This window comes from Brassica oleracea, chromosome C3, assembly GCF_000695525.1.
Source record: "Brassica oleracea var. oleracea cultivar TO1000 chromosome C3, BOL, whole genome shotgun sequence".
NCBI lineage: Eukaryota > Viridiplantae > Streptophyta > Magnoliopsida > Brassicales > Brassicaceae > Brassica > Brassica oleracea.
In genome coordinates this window covers 7,682,556-7,698,370 of record NC_027750.1, presented here as the reverse complement: position 1 = coordinate 7,698,370, position 15,815 = coordinate 7,682,556, and the positions used below count along the sequence as shown (strand labels likewise).

Below are 15,815 nucleotides of genomic sequence, written 5' to 3'. Positions count from 1 at the left end.
ATGGTTTTTAACAAAGACGTCTTATTTATGGTCGGAGAAAACGTTCAGTCGGTTACAAGAGAAATGAAGAGAAAGTGACAGAAAGGAAGCCGGTGGCTCGATGAGCTACCGGAAAAGTACAACTAACGGCGAGATGAAGCAAAGGTGAAAACCTTAATCTAGCCGCCAAGTGTTAGTCAGTGATTTCGGATCCTTCTCTCGTTGTCTCCCCTTTCCTTTATATATACGTCTTGATGCTTCGTCCTTGACCTAATTTACGCCATCTTGGTGGGCCTCTTCTGCTGGGCCGAGAAGCACGTAGGCGTCCAAGCAGCCGCTGAGCCGAATATACTTTAGTCGATGACGATCGACTAAAAGTACTCAAGAGTCAAGCCGAGAGACCTGACTCTACCTAATCCGGGCCAGGCCTTTCTATTCTTCGGGCCTTGTAGGATGGTCAAATCCATCCTTAGAGGTTACATATTTTATATATATATATATATATATATATATATATATATAGTATTTTGAAGTTATTCGTGATCTTTCTATTTTGGGTGCAATTCATGATCTGCTTTAGTTTTCTGTCCAAACCATCATTTTTATAATCCCTGATTGTTTAATCTAAATATTTGTTATTTATATATCCGGTAAAATTTATATTTTAACCTAAAATTCAATTTACATAAATAAATAAAATTAATAAAAATAATAATAATAAAGAAGCCTAAAATTTAGACAAAACAATAATATTTATTACAAATTTTATTAAAAATAATAAATCAATATTGTAAAATCTGCAAAGATAAAAATAATTAAAATATATATATATATATATATAAATCTGTAAAAAAAATCATCTTTTAAAATTTAGTACTTGTGATTTAATTTATTTTTAATGGGCTAGGAGAGGATTTGCACCTTCTACAGACTAATATATATATATCCAACAAAATTTTATTTTGATGTTAAAATTCTATTAAAATCTAAATTATTAAAGATACAAATTTTAAACTAATATTAACAATTATCTAACTTCAATATCCATATTGAAAATTGATGTATTAAACTATATTATTTTGTTTCAGTTTTTTTTATTTATTTAAGAGATGTAAATTTTGGATCATAATCTTCTCTAAAAAAAACCAAACTATCTCATTATATAACTTGTATTTGAAATAAAGCACTTCTTGTAGTTATAGATAGAAAAGAATCTTAAAGGCATTGAAAGTATTAGAGGCAATTACAACTCCAAAACATCAACAAAATAACAACATCTAATAAATATCATATATTATCAATAAATTGATCTTATAAACTGTGACACAAAATATAAAAATAATAAATTACAAAAATTACCTTTGTATTCTCGCATACATTACAAATGCAATAAATTACAAATACAATGCCTCATTAATTAGATTCAAAAAATTAAATTAGCATCAGGACACAAATATAGCATAATATAAAGTAAACATTCAATAACACTTATGTTGTGTCACTTATAGTTAATCTAATCTAATATATTAAAACTGAAGTACATTTATAAATTAAACCATGTTTCATCTTAATAATTACTCTTTTTGCCACTGGCCTCATCTCTGCACCTTTAGTGATCATTATAAGACCTTCACGTCATTTAACAATAATGCTTAACCAGCCCATTTCAATTTATTTATCCAATAAGTACATGATCTCTCAAAGACTCAAACCAAGCATAACTCGATATATAGCCACCAACATTCTCTGCATAAATCGGTTTATAACAATTAAAAAATCAAGCATACAAAATCAAGTGAACATAAAATTATTATTATACATCATATTATATTATTCTAAATTTATTATTATCATTATCAAAGAATGATTTTGATTTTGATGTAAATTTGGATGTCCAATCCCTGTATGATGCGGTTCACAACTTTTAATAAACTAGGAATGTCAAACCAAATACATCAGAATCTTAATGTTCAAATTTTAAAATATACAAAAATTCATTATAAAAATCTTAAACCAAAATCGTTCGACATACATACATATAGAAATGTTTGAATTGTATTCAATATACTACTCCCAATCTTAATTAGCTCCACATAATATTCCTAAAATCAAGCACATTCCATCTAACTTAGCATAAAGATACCCTTATTTTTTTAATATTGTGTACCAAAAGGGTGTCAAACTTAAGAAAGACAATTAATCTTCAAAAGAATAACTTGACTTTTTTTATTTCTTAAATACTATCACATAAATCAAATTTAATGATTGATATTTTCTTTGAAGTTTTATTTCCTATAAAAACTTTCGATGAAATACCTATTTGTTAAAATGTATCAATCAACAAATATACTCAAACAACGAATATTATATGTATTAAACCACCTTATAATTGAATTTGTAAAGTGTTGTTATTAATTTAAATATCTAAAAGTCTGCTTAACATACCAAATATATTATACGTTTTAAAATATCAGATTTTTTTTAATTAATTGTTCCAATATACGTATATTCCTATTCCTATTCCTAAACCTGTAAATCATGCTAAACTAGATATTTAGTTTAGATTTCTTTTTGCATCGTACACCCACAAGAACAATATATATAGAATTCCTTCAGCAAGATTTCTACTCGTATAACAACCAAAACATGCCTAGCAAAACAAGTATTACTCCTCTCCAAAATGTCAAATCTTTTAAAACCAGATTGCCCATTCAAGTAAAATTCCTAATTGCTTATTACTGATATAAATAACTGTCAAATTATTTTTTTAAATAAATTATTTATAAAAAATGTGATTAAAGCATATTTGAATACAATATCCAATTGGAAAATTTTATAACAAGATAAATATTTATAAAAATGGCTAAAACCATAAACTGTTCAAGACTATATAAAATTATTGTCGATTTATGTATAAGATTTTTGTGTTTACAGAAAAAAATTAAATGTCTAATATTGGTAAATGTTTAAAATATATACATTCAACAATATAAAATAATTCTTTTTACAATAACAAAATTCAAGTTAACATCCGCATTCACAATATGACCAATCTATACTATTAAAGCAAAATTCCTAATAGGATTCTGCCATTAGTTTTCAATTTATTTACATTGTCATGTCATTGCTTATTTTAAAGATCTTTTCAATTAATTTCACTCATTTAATAAGGAAACAAATCTTTTGAAAATAATTTTGTTTACATAATATACAAGTTTGTTTAGATTATTTGTAAATAATAAGTGTTTAGTTCGTTTATAAATAAGCAATTAATTATTGCTATTAGGTAGGTGTTTTTAACATTAAATCATTTATGGATTTATTTACACTAACATATCTCATTTTACAGCATGAATTTTTCTTTTCAGGTTATAATATAAAATCAGTTGGAAATTAAACCATATAAATCTATACTATTAAAGCAAAATCCCTAATAGGATTCTGCCATTAGTTTTCAATTTATTTACATTGTCATGCCATTGCTTATTTTAAAGATCTTTTCAATTAATTTCACTCATTTAATAAGGAAACAAATCTTTTGAAAATAATTTTGTTTACATAATATACAAGTTTGTTTAGATTATTTGTAAATAATAAGTGTTTAGTTCGTTTATAAATAAGCAATTAATTATTGCTATTAGGTAGGTGTTTTTAACATTAAATCATTTATGGATTTATTTACACTAACATATCTCATTTTACAGCATGAATTTTTCTTTTCAGGTTATAATATAAAATCAGTTGGAAATTAAACCATATAAATTTTATTTAAATAAAATGATTACTATTTTCATAGTATTGATATTTCTATAAAATCGGTTGTTTAATATTTTGAAATATAGTTAGATAAATGAAGTAATTTTTTTTTTGGAATAATTGATAAACATGAAAATTTATTGGGTTAGAAAAATTTATTTTCATTATATAAATTACATAATATTATATAAAATAAATTAATATAATATTCATGGCATCGAAAACATATATATACCAAAATTAAAAAAATATGAGAATAATTAATATATTTTTTACATAGTATATCTTTAGAATGGGTTAAAATTTAATATAATTTATAGTATATATGTGCCAAAAATAAAAATATTAACACAACAAAAAATAAAATATCAAAAATTAAAGTTTTTTTAGAAAATAATCCCGCGATTTGAAATCGCGGGTCAAAATCTAGTAACATTTAAAACACTAGACATTAGAATAAAGTACTAATGAACGAAGAAAACATAAGTAGGACACACCAATTACATAATAACACACTATGATATAGAAACTAACCACTAAGACTTTTTTTCCGTATTGATGTCCAAATATTTCTTAAAATTATTTAAAGTAATTTATTTGCCTAATCTTTTAGGAAATCATTACAATGAGTTATTTTATTGTTTTATAAAAGTTTATCTTACAAGATATAAGATTAATTTTATTATATTATATAGTTAATCATTTACTCAGATCAAAAAAAAAAACTGAAATCATTTAGATCGGAAGTTACCAATAAAATGTTCACAGTAGATGTGGAAATCCTTGTTCCCGGATTAACATCAAATCGTATAACTAATGGAAATCAATAAAGAAAGATAAAATATTATAGTTATATCGTTATTTAACAACAATAATTCAAATGAAACCATTTTTTTATTTTTTAAATGTATTCACTACCTGACAAATAACGTCTAATAAGTAACTAGTGAATTAAAAAAAGAGTTATTCTTGGGTTCACCCCTAGGGTGAACCAACCAATAGAAAATTTTCATTTTAAATCTAGTATCTTTTAATTAAGGAAACCAAATAACTTGTCAAATTATATTATTTTTTCAAAATAAAATTTAAAAATAAATAAAAATAATATATAAAAAACGAATTCAAAAAAAAAAATGTTGTCAACAAAACACTAAACCCTAATACTAAACCCTAAACTCTAATCCTAAACCCTAAACCCTTGGGAAAACCTTAAACCCTTGGGTAAACCCTAAACTCTTGGGTAAACCCTAAACCCTTAGGTAAACCCTAAACCCTTAGAAAAACACTAAACATTTAGATAAATTCTAAATTCTAAATCTTAAACACTAAACTCTAAATCTTAAAAATAAATATTTTTTTTAAATAATCTTTTTTTAGAACTATTGTTATTTCTCTTTATTTAATTTTTAATTTTTTATTTTAAAAGCATAATATAATTTGGCAAGTTATTTTGTTTCCTTAATTAAAAGATACTAGATCTAAAATGACAACTTTCTATTGGTTGGTGAACCTAAAGGTTCACCCTAGGGGGTGAACCCAAGAAAAAGTCTGGTTTACGGTTTATCCAAGATTTAAGGTTTATAATTTAGAGTTTGGAGTTTAGGATTTAGGGTATAGGATTTAGTATTTTGCTAAAAGTTTATCAATATTTATTTATTTATTTTTTGTAACTATTTTTATGTATTTTTATTGTTTTATTTCAAAAATATAATCTTATTTGGAAATTCAATTTTGTTTCCTTTTTTAAAAGATATCAAATATCAAATACTCAAACACTATTGGTTGGTGAATCTAGAGGTTCACCTAGGGGGTGAACCCAAGAATTTCTCAAAAAAACACAAGTAGGATACACCAATGAAAAGAAAACAGACTAAGATATTGAAACTTACAAGCTTTTTTTTTGTGACAATTGAAACTTACAAGCTAAAACTTCATTTTCATACCAATGTCCCAATATTTCTTTAAATTCTTTGAATTTATTTTTTGGCAACTCTTTCAGGAAATCATTACAAGGAGTGATTTGATTGTTATATAGATGTTTATCTTACAAGATAGAAAATTCATTTTATGTTATGTGGTATATATAGTTAATGATAGCAACGTTACTAAGACCAATGCAATTTATTTCATGTTGTCTCTTTTAGACTAGTTTCTCCAGTGCTTCTACATACTTGCTGACATAACCACTGATTATTCCGGAACTAAGTAGAGACTCCTTCCATTTGGCATGGTTCCTCCTTACTAGGTTCCCTAGCTCGGTGTCTTTGTCCATTACTGACCTAACCGCACCGCTTATCTTCTCCTTTGGAAACCATCCTGTTTCATCTTTTTTCACCTCCACCGAGACCTCGAGTTCCTCGCTCATTAGCCTGGTGTTAAATATTTGTTCACCCAAATGTGGAATAAACACTATTTGGCAGTTATTCAATAGAGACTCCCACATTGACCCAAACCCGCAATGGCTCACAAAGCAACCTATTGATGGATGAGCCAATATCAGTGGCTGCTGCATCCATTCTCCCCAAACCACTCCACGCTCCTTAACCCGATCTTCGAACCCTTCTGGTAATGCTTCCTGGATGGTAGATGCGCCTTTTGGTGGCTTTACCGCTACAATAAATGGTAAACCGGTCAGCTCAATTCCTAAGCAGAGTTCTTGAAATTCTTCCTTCTCAAGAATGATTTGGCTGCCAAGCGAACAGTATACTACTGATCCTGGTTCGAACCGGCTCAGCCATTGATGCCATCGATCTTCTAGTGGTTTGATATTGTCCGGCTCAGGAAGCATTGGACCCGTCAAGAGAACTTTTCTTTGAAATTCCCTTTCGATAAAATCGCAGAATTTTCCTTCCATTTCCTGGCAAGTCCTTATCGATATGACATCACAGTTCACAAGCCCTGTCATGATCCGTTCGTAAAACGTCACTCCATCACCAAATGGATAGGACAGAAATGACAAGGAATTGGTTTCTTGTCCGTGAAGCAACACCTTGGACGAAGGATACCCCGGAGGAGGTATAGCTAATTCATCTGGACTACGACCAGGGACAAATGAGATAGCTACACATGCTGCAGAAATCGTTACAAAATTCACACTCTTGGCTCCACAATCTCTAGCTATGTCCGGAATCCAGTGAGCAAAATCAAAGAAAATTCGATCCGGTTTACCTAATCGAACCGCTTCTTCGACCTGACCGCGTGTGCGGTCCATAGCTGAGGCCAGAAAACTCCCAAACGTGATTGGGATATCTGAGGTTGTTTCGGCGCCATCAGGGAGACCATCGACGGAAGGGATGGTAAGAATGTGAAAGACAATGGATTTTGGGAACAGATTGAGAGGTTCAAGTTGCTTCAGACCTTTCTTGGGGAGCAAGAAAGTGATTTTGTGCCCTTTTTCAGCTAGCTTGTTAGCCAGATGTAGAAATGCAGTCATGTGGCCAAAACCAAACCATGGAAACATAAAAGCATGAAACTTTGATCCCATTTCTGTTTCTGTCCCTTCGTTTTTTTCTATTCTTGTTCTTATGTTTCTTATGTTTTGTTTATAAAATTTCAGTTGCAGATGACCTGAAGTTTAGGAAAGTGCTATTATGAGTTGAATGATTCAAGCCTCCACGGCTCCACGAATAAGCCAAGTCTTTAGTTTCGTTTATTTTTTTTTTTTACGATCTGTGATTTCCTTTTGCTATCTAGGGGGTGATTGGTAGTTGCTGTAGGTGCTGTCCACAGACTTATTTATTTCAAAAGCATCAAATTCAGAGCAATCAAGCTTTAAATATTTTTTTGAAACCACAGCTCTTGAAATAACCTACATCTGTACAAATGCTCTACAGAGCCAAATATCCAAAGCAATTTTTTAGTGCTTTCCATAAAATTCTACAGCAATAAAATCTAAAGCCACAGCAAAAGGTTTACAGATTTTTTTCTACAGCAAAAATTTTAAAGTTACGGTCGTTACCAATCAGACCCTAAAGTCTCCTGAAATTATCCCCTAATCTATAGCATAGTTATATTTCTATGCTAATTAACTGCATAATCAAGACTACGATATTATTTCTATGCTTCCAGATGTATATCATAAGCTTATGGAATTTGCGAAGATCATGACTTTCAAAATTGTTACGATTATGCCAAATACAATTGGGGGCATTCATTAAATTCCGTGATTTCTTTTTTTGTTTATAAGCTAATGTTGAAAAAAAGAAGTTATAAGCTAAATTTCGTTCCAAAATAAAATAAAATTATATAAATAAATTCTCACATTAATTTAATAAAAAAAATTAAAAGACATTTTTAAAAAATTGTTCATAATCCATAAAGGGAATAGAATATAGATTTATTAGCATCTGGAAGAAATTTATTAATTAGCTAATCTTAGGGGACATGCAAAGAGCATGCAATGCAAATATGCAACATGCCCTACTACAAATCTATCTCTCCGAGACTCAAACAATACCAAACATGACTAATTTCCAATTAAACCGAACTAAATGGAATGACTAAAAATGATAATTCATGTCTTCACAAGATCAATTAAGTTATGTTTAAACTTGCTGATATAACGATCAGCAAAACCTTAGTCACTCAAAAGTCAAAACACATCTCCACTTCTCATGATTCTTCCAACCTCACTACTTTCATCCGTCACACTCTTAACAGCATCTTCCAAGGTCCGCCGCGTAAACCACCAATTATCTTTCCTCTCAGGTCTCAACCTGCATCTTCCGTCATAAGCCTCGCGTTCAATATAAGTTCACCGCGCTGCAGGCACCAAAACGATACGACAATCACTCATTAAAGACTACTACACTCGAACCAAACCCGAGATAATTCTGATTTTTAGTTAGTGGTAATTGTCGGAGAAAAGAACCATAGTGGCAAACACTTATCAAATATTGTTGAAGTAATATTTGGACACCTAACCAAGTTGCTTTGGTCTAGTGGTATAGGAGCTCCAGCTGGAGTGCCCGCCCCTGAGTTCGAACTTTGGCCACTGCGGAATTTACATGTGGGCTGCAGCATCCGAGACCGAAGACCGTTACACGGTGAGCCACATGGTGACGCCCTGGCAGCGTCCATGCTCACTTTAGTCTCTAGTCTGGACTACTTCGGTGGGGCCAGGATACTCGGTTAGCAAAAAAAAAAAAAAAAAAAAAAAAATTGGACACCTATATACCTCAAAAATATTATAATTTTAAACTAAAGAACTGATGGAGGTTTATTTCTAAACCATTTTCCAAAAATAGGCGTATGCCGTTAAATGCAGAGAGAACACGATATCCTAACCAGGACGAGTTAGTCTGGTGGTATACGGTTTGCGGCTGCAAGTACGGCCCCAGGTTCGATTCGCACTGGCCACCGAGGTTTTCACATAGGTTCTTCGGCCCGAGGAGACCAACACGTGGCCTGATCCAAAGCGGTCGCCAAAGGCTCTAAGTCTGCCACGTGACTAGTCTGGACCCACAAAGTGAGGGCCAGGAAGCTCCTCGTAAATATCAAAAAAAAACACGGTATCCTTTGGTAAAAGGCGAAAGAAAAGTTCGCTTTGCCCTCAGTGCACGGCTCCGTGAGTCTTTCTTTATCAAACTGCTCTGCGTCTAATTTATAGTTCATATTCATTAGTGTTCTTGAGTTGTGTAAACGATGTGGGAGAACAAGCTCATTAAAGCCCAGTTCAGTCTAAACCCACTAAAGTTGCTAATACTACTCTGCCATGTCTGAGAAAGAAAAAAATAAGAGTCTCTTCCTCTGTTTTTCTTCTATGAATGGAGTGGTTTAGATTGATAATAGAAAACGTTTTCAGTCTATAATCAGAAAGCTACAAACAAAAAATTGAACTAAAGATTTGTAGAGCTTTACCCCGAAGGGAGCCCTTCCAGAAATTCTCGAAGGCCCAAGACAAGCTTAGGCCCAGGAGGGGGTTTGGAAATAGTTTTCAACCAGCAATAGACGCGCCTCGGTTAGTACCTCATTAGCTGCGTCATTGCCCCAAGCGCAAAGATGGTTTGATAGTGTGAGAGAGCCTCTTTATTTATATCTACGCAACACCTATCAACTCTACTACTTGTTCCGATGTGGGACAAAGAAAACTTAGCTTTACCTTTACTGAAACAAAAAATCATTGGTTAATTTAAAGCCCATTTATACCTAAGCCCAACAAATAGATACGTACCACGCTGGATAATTATAGAAATTAGTTTATTGTTATACATGTGGCAGCAATAGAAATACGACAATGATGAGAAACGTACATATTACAGAGTTGAGAAATGAGTTTAAAGGGTTGCAAGAGGCTCTTCGTTAGTTTTGGTATCACTGGCGGTTGTAGCCTCCTCTTGTTTTGGTGGCTCAGTCTCACCAGAAGAAGCTTTCTCATCAACAGCAGCTTCTTGAGTTTCCTCGGTCTTCACAGCCTCGACAGGCTTGTCTGCCTCCGCCGGTTTGGCTGGTTCAGCCTCCTTCTGTATCTCTGCTTCATCTACATTAGACTCTTCCTTCTTCTCTGCAACAACTTCATCTGCCTTCTCCTGTAACTCGCCAAGGAAGAACAAAAGTAATTACACATCTTTCATCCAAAAGCATTAGCTATTTTGCTCAGAAACCAAATGATATTTGATCCACAAAAACCTGAGATACAGCTTCGGTTTGGACGTTCTTGGACTCAACGACAGCGTTTTCGGTGGTGGCAGGGGTTTCAAGAATATCAGACTTCCTAGGCGTGCTCGCACAGGCTCCCATGGTAGTGTTGGTAAGAAAAATAAACAAAGTACGATGGGAAGAACTGTGAAGCAAACAATGAAACTCCCTTTCTGATCCCTTTTTTAATTTTCCTTATTAGAGGCTGAGCAAATATATAGGAGAAGACAACAAAGAGGATATATATATATATATACAGTGGTTGTACAGACAGCCAAGACATGCTATTTCAAGAAAAAGACTAAAAAAATGTTCATGTCACCATTAGATTCTTCGAGGCTCTTGTCTGTCAACGACCTACGCCGTTCTTCCTCTAGGAACAGTTTCTTATCCTTGTCACAAGAGTTAGTCACTCCACCATAGCAATCAAACGACAAAGGGATATTGTTACATGGATTATCTGTTTAATGGCAAGCAATGCAGATGAAATGAAGATGCAAAAGAACAGAAACTAAACATTTTAAGACCAAACTTGGTGCAAAAATCTCCTTTCAGAAATTAGAGCTTAGATTTGTTTTTCTGTTTGCAAACTTAGAAAGATAAACTGTTTCTCACAGATCAAAAGAATTATCATTGTTCCTAGCTCTTCTACCACCACCACCACTTCTATTTCGCTTTAGACGAGGATTCCACAGCTGAAGTTTCTTGGATACCACCGTTGGGGACGAGGCTTTTGTACATTGTCAAGGCTTGAGCGATCATGTTTGCAGGATTTGCAGCTGAACTCGGAAGCAGCATCGTTGTACCCTAACAAAATTGATTAACTCTTTTAGATTAATAATACCCAAGGGAGGACGAAATTAACAAGTAGATAGGATGAGATAACCAAGTGGAATTTGGTATAGTAAGTTGTGGTGTTTACCTCCTTGGCGATGTTCCCAAAAGCTTGAATGTATTGCTCAGCAACTCTCAAACTCGCAGCCTGCATACCACAACACGATAAATCACGAGTTCTCAAGTTACTTAACTCAACACTACCAAGTCCTATAAGCCACATAAACCTCTAAGCAGATTCTAGACAGAAAGAATCATTTATGGGAAACAAACTCGTCTAAAGGATCAAGGTATAAGGTGTGAAACCAAACTCGTTTAAAGGATCAAGTTATAAGTAGCAGCATACGACTAACATCAGGTTAAGCTCATATTATACTAACCTCCACTCCACCAGTTTCCTTGAGGGATTGAGATAACATGGTCAACCCCCTCGCTGTTGCTTGTGCTCTAGCTAATATTGCTTCTGCCTCGCCTGAAAATCAATACAACAAAGAAGAAATGTTGTGATAAAAAAAAAGATTGAAGAATGGCTAGAGACATCTTATTATGATGCGTCAATGCTTTACTAAGTAGTTAATACAAACCTGATGCTCGATTGACTTGGTCCATCTTTGCAGCTTCTGATTCCAAGATTACAGAACTCTTCTTACCATCAGCTATGTTGATATGGGCTTGGCGTTCTCCTGTTCAAGTCAGTAAAACAGATCATCAGAAACAAGCTAAACAGGCTTTACTCTGTACTCTTGAGCTGTAGCAAAAGCACACTGTTCAATCACAGGACATAAGTTAGCTAATTCACCTTCAGACTCGAGAATCTGGGCTCTCTTTTTACGTTCAGCTTCAGCTTGCATTTCCATAGCAACCCTCACTCCATTAGGAGGCATGATATCCCCTGGCATACAACAAAACATGTACTTAGAAATAGCCAAACAAGAGAACCCATCAAAAAGAGTCAAAAAAGAGAAAAAAAGTACTCACTTATCTCATAACGAAGGCACTCAAGACCCCAATCTTTAGCAGCAACATTGATGGCTTCCTGCAAGAATGATACCATCTCAAAACCATTACATGCTTGTAACAATATCCAATACATAACTACATTCCTCAGCTGCATTTTACATACTCTTATCTAACAAAAATTAAACTCAAACTCAGACTCAGCAAAACGATTAAAAGAAGCAAAAAGCTAAACTAGCATGACACTGAAGAATCCCTAGTGTTCAATTCGAAACTAGGCTCAATTTAAGGCAAAAAGAATCATCACATGCTTGTAATATTCAACACATAAACCACATTCCCAAGCTGCATTATACAAACTATCATCAACCAAACTCAGACCCAGCAATGACTAAACGATCAAAAAAGCTAAACAAACTGCAATCTTTAAGTACTAAAGATGACAAAAAGCAAAGAAAACGAACCACAATCTTGACATTCAACGCATCTCGTTCCTCAAAAGTCTTGTCAAGAGTAATCTTCCCAAGTTCACTACGCATAGTGGTCTGAGCCAACTGCATAACAGCGTAGATCGGATTCTCAACGCCGTAAGACGCCAGATGCGGATTCACAATCTACAAAACCAACGAGAAACTCAGCATCGGTTTAAAAAGTAATCAAAGAAGTAAAGATAATGATAACAAACCTTGACGTAAAGAACACCATCGATGTGGATGCTGACGTTATCCTTCGTAATCGCAGTCTGGTTCCCAATCGGAATCGCTTCCTCCTTGAGCGAATGCACATACGCGATACGGTCCACGCCGGGGACGAGGAAGTGGATCCCTGACTCCAGAGTCTTGACGTATTTGCCGAACCGCTCAATCACGCACGCTCTCTTCTCCGGGACGATTCGGATTCCCCAGTTCACCGGCGGCTTGATTTGGTAGCTATATATAACAAGAAGAAGACGATAAACAAACATATCACCAACCAAATCGATCTCTAAGCTAGACGAATCCGTTCACATTCCGCAGAGCGATTACGAAACCCTAAGCTTTAGATTCTACCTGTTGCCGGGAGAGGTGAAGTGGCGGACGGGGGTGGCGGTGGCGCCGGAGAGGAGTGGAGAGTGAACGAGTGCGGAAGAGTGGCGGAGGTAGCCCAAGGATCTAACGGCGGTGGTAGCTGCGCTTCTTGAACGGATCATCATCTTTGTGTAACTTAACTCTGGGAAGGGGAAGAGGCTCAACAAACTAAAACTCTCTTAAATCTTTTTATTTTGATTTTGAAATCTCTTTTTCTTTTTCTTCTACAGGCTATACATACACACTTATATATATATATATATATATATATACCCATGGGAAAGAACTTGGAGAAGAGGCAAAAAAAATAAAAAATTTGTTTGGATTATTTGCTTGACCCCAAAGCAAAATTAAAGCCAATGACCTGACCTACGGATGGGTTTTTTTTTTGGTCAACGCGGATGGTTTATTATTATCATCACATCAAGTCCTCATCTTATTATTATTATGAACCTTGTTGTATGTTTATCTGATTCTAATTTTAAGATTATGAGTTATGACATGTTGGATTTAAGATAAGAATGTCACATGTATATCCTTTATTAGAAAAATTAGAAATAAGAGCTTACACTAATATTTCAATATGAACTAAAATATAAAGTGCATAAAATTACAAGATAGGATTTTAAAAGAACGAATTGATAGAACTAGACGTACAAATTGCATAAACAGATTTGTTGACGATAGATTAGAAACTGAACCCTTCCGCATTAGCAATATGGGCAGTTGATAATTGAAAATGCAAAATGATGCTCATGTCCACATACAATCATCATGATCATTGATCACACCTTACACTGCTAACATAGTAACATGCATGCGGCATGCCTCATCTACTCAATCTAGGGACTTTGGTATTTGAACAAGGAAGTTATATATATTCTCGGAAATGCTTGGTTTGGTTCTGAATTTCTGATTGTTTTTGTGGTTATATGAATATGGTTTGTGTTTCCTTGGAACAAAATTATGTAACTACAGAAATATTGAAACAAATCAACAATCCTCTATTTTATGTGGCACAAAGCTTTAGGCATATAAATTTGCTTTGTGCTTTCCATTTTATGAACTTTGGGCACATATGACCCGTTTTACAGAGGTTTGTACCGAATCCTCAAGCAAGAAACAATATAGCCTAGCAAATCACCCATAAAAATCTCATACTAAACAGTTATGCATTGTTAATCCATAGTCTTCCAAGGCTATGTTGATCTACTACTCATTCAAAGATGTGAAAATGCAAGGGAGAAACTGTCAACAAAAAGAAGATATTAATCGGAGTAATAGAAGCTCTGACTCTCAGGGGTTGGTAACTTCCGCCCCATAGAGTCCGCTGAAGTATTGCAATGCGACATCCATTGTGCACAAGGAGCAGGCTTATCGCAGACGCAACAGTAACACTGCATATATTCATTCATTCATGTTAATCTCTATAGTTAAAATACTTGCCATATCTAAAGGAGGAAAAGACAATACTTGAACACCAAGTTAACCCATTTCATACTTATTTTTTCCTTAAATCCTTTAAAAAGAAAGAGACAAGTAATTACCAGATGACAATGGGTTGCATTAAGAGTTGATCCAAAGGGAAAAGTCAAGCAAAGGTGTCTTGGATGTGGGTAATCCCTACAAGCCACCTGAGATTATATCACATTTTCAAAAATAAAGTTAATTAGAGCAAATATAGAGATGAACCCCAGAACTAATCCCTAAACTTCAAAACTAAGACCTGGCCTGTCTCATGGATAATATCCAGATCTTTATCACCACCACTGGAGACTGAGAGCTTTTTAAAGTCGAAAGAATCAAAAGGGTCAAAATCAAGAATGAAGCAGTCTTCCGTCTCCTCGATTCTCTTCATGTCTTGTCTGTTTTTCACACATAATATGTTTCTGAGGGGAGTTATTTCTTTCTTGATCTCTATTTTAAAGTCGAAAGAATCCGAAGTGTCGCAATCTAGAATGAAGCAGTCCTCTGTCTCCTCGATTTTCTTCATGCCTTGACTGTTTTTCAGACATAGTATGCCTCTGAGAGGAGTCATTTCTTCTTTATTCGTCTCCATTTTTTCTCTCAACTTGCATATAGATCGAAAGGAAAAAAAAGTGAGAGTCCAAACGTTTCTCTTCCTCTACAACAGTTGTTTCCGACTTTCTAACTTCTTGCTTTAGTCACGTTAGCCCTTAGCCCATAATTAGGCCCAGTTATTTTCCAAAAACTACAAATATAAAAGATAGTATAGTGAACTGAATCAGTTTGGTCCGCTCTGACCAATTGGAACTTGGTTGGTTGTTATGAATTATGATAATATGGAAATTTGCAAAAATACCTTCAAATTAAATAACCATGAACGTACAAAAAGAAGTGATTCCTCTCAGAGGCATGTTAATGATTGAAACTTGGTTGGTTGTTAATGATATGTTAAGGAAATTTTGCAAAAAAATACGTTCAAACTAAATAACTTTACAAAACAATTTTACCAAATAAAAACTTACAAAACAACAATTAACGTACAAAGAAATGTAAACTAACCTTTGAACCAATTACAAAAACGCGCTTCATTCTGAGAATAACACAGACTAAGGTTTCAGC

General features: G+C 33.7%; 4 protein-coding genes across 4 annotated transcripts; all 4 read right to left on the bottom strand.

Annotated features, from left to right (window-relative positions):
* Nucleotides 1-5,786: 5,786 nt before the first annotated feature.
* On the bottom strand, nt 5,787-7,245 carry LOC106331950 (UDP-glycosyltransferase 79B6-like). The gene has a single exon (XM_013770393.1). The coding sequence runs from the start codon at nt 7,217-7,219 to the stop codon at nt 5,876-5,878; it is 1,344 nt and encodes a 447-aa protein (XP_013625847.1). The 5' UTR covers nt 7,220-7,245; the 3' UTR covers nt 5,787-5,875.
* Nucleotides 7,246-10,010: 2,765 nt separating this feature from the next.
* LOC106329790 lies at nt 10,011-10,473 on the bottom strand. The gene is made up of 2 exons (XM_013768428.1): nt 10,363-10,473; nt 10,011-10,262 (listed from the first exon to the last, which is right to left on the bottom strand). The coding sequence occupies exons 1-2, from the start codon at nt 10,471-10,473 to the stop codon at nt 10,011-10,013; spliced, it is 363 nt and encodes a 120-aa protein (XP_013623882.1).
* A 430-nt stretch (nt 10,474-10,903) lies between these two features.
* On the bottom strand, nt 10,904-13,455 carry LOC106331867 (stomatin-like protein 2, mitochondrial). The gene is made up of 9 exons (XM_013770298.1): nt 13,212-13,455; nt 12,848-13,091; nt 12,627-12,776; nt 12,184-12,241; nt 12,005-12,097; nt 11,790-11,888; nt 11,586-11,677; nt 11,294-11,353; nt 10,904-11,178 (listed from the first exon to the last, which is right to left on the bottom strand). The coding sequence occupies exons 1-9, from the start codon at nt 13,352-13,354 to the stop codon at nt 11,038-11,040; spliced, it is 1,080 nt and encodes a 359-aa protein (XP_013625752.1). The 5' UTR covers nt 13,355-13,455; the 3' UTR covers nt 10,904-11,037.
* A 928-nt stretch (nt 13,456-14,383) lies between these two features.
* On the bottom strand, nt 14,384-15,259 carry LOC106331868. The gene is made up of 3 exons (XM_013770299.1): nt 14,956-15,259; nt 14,777-14,863; nt 14,384-14,626 (listed from the first exon to the last, which is right to left on the bottom strand). Exons 1-3 carry the CDS (start codon nt 15,220-15,222, stop codon nt 14,498-14,500), a joined length of 483 nt encoding a protein of 160 aa, XP_013625753.1. The 5' UTR covers nt 15,223-15,259; the 3' UTR covers nt 14,384-14,497.
* Between the last annotated feature and the right edge of the window lie 556 nt (nt 15,260-15,815).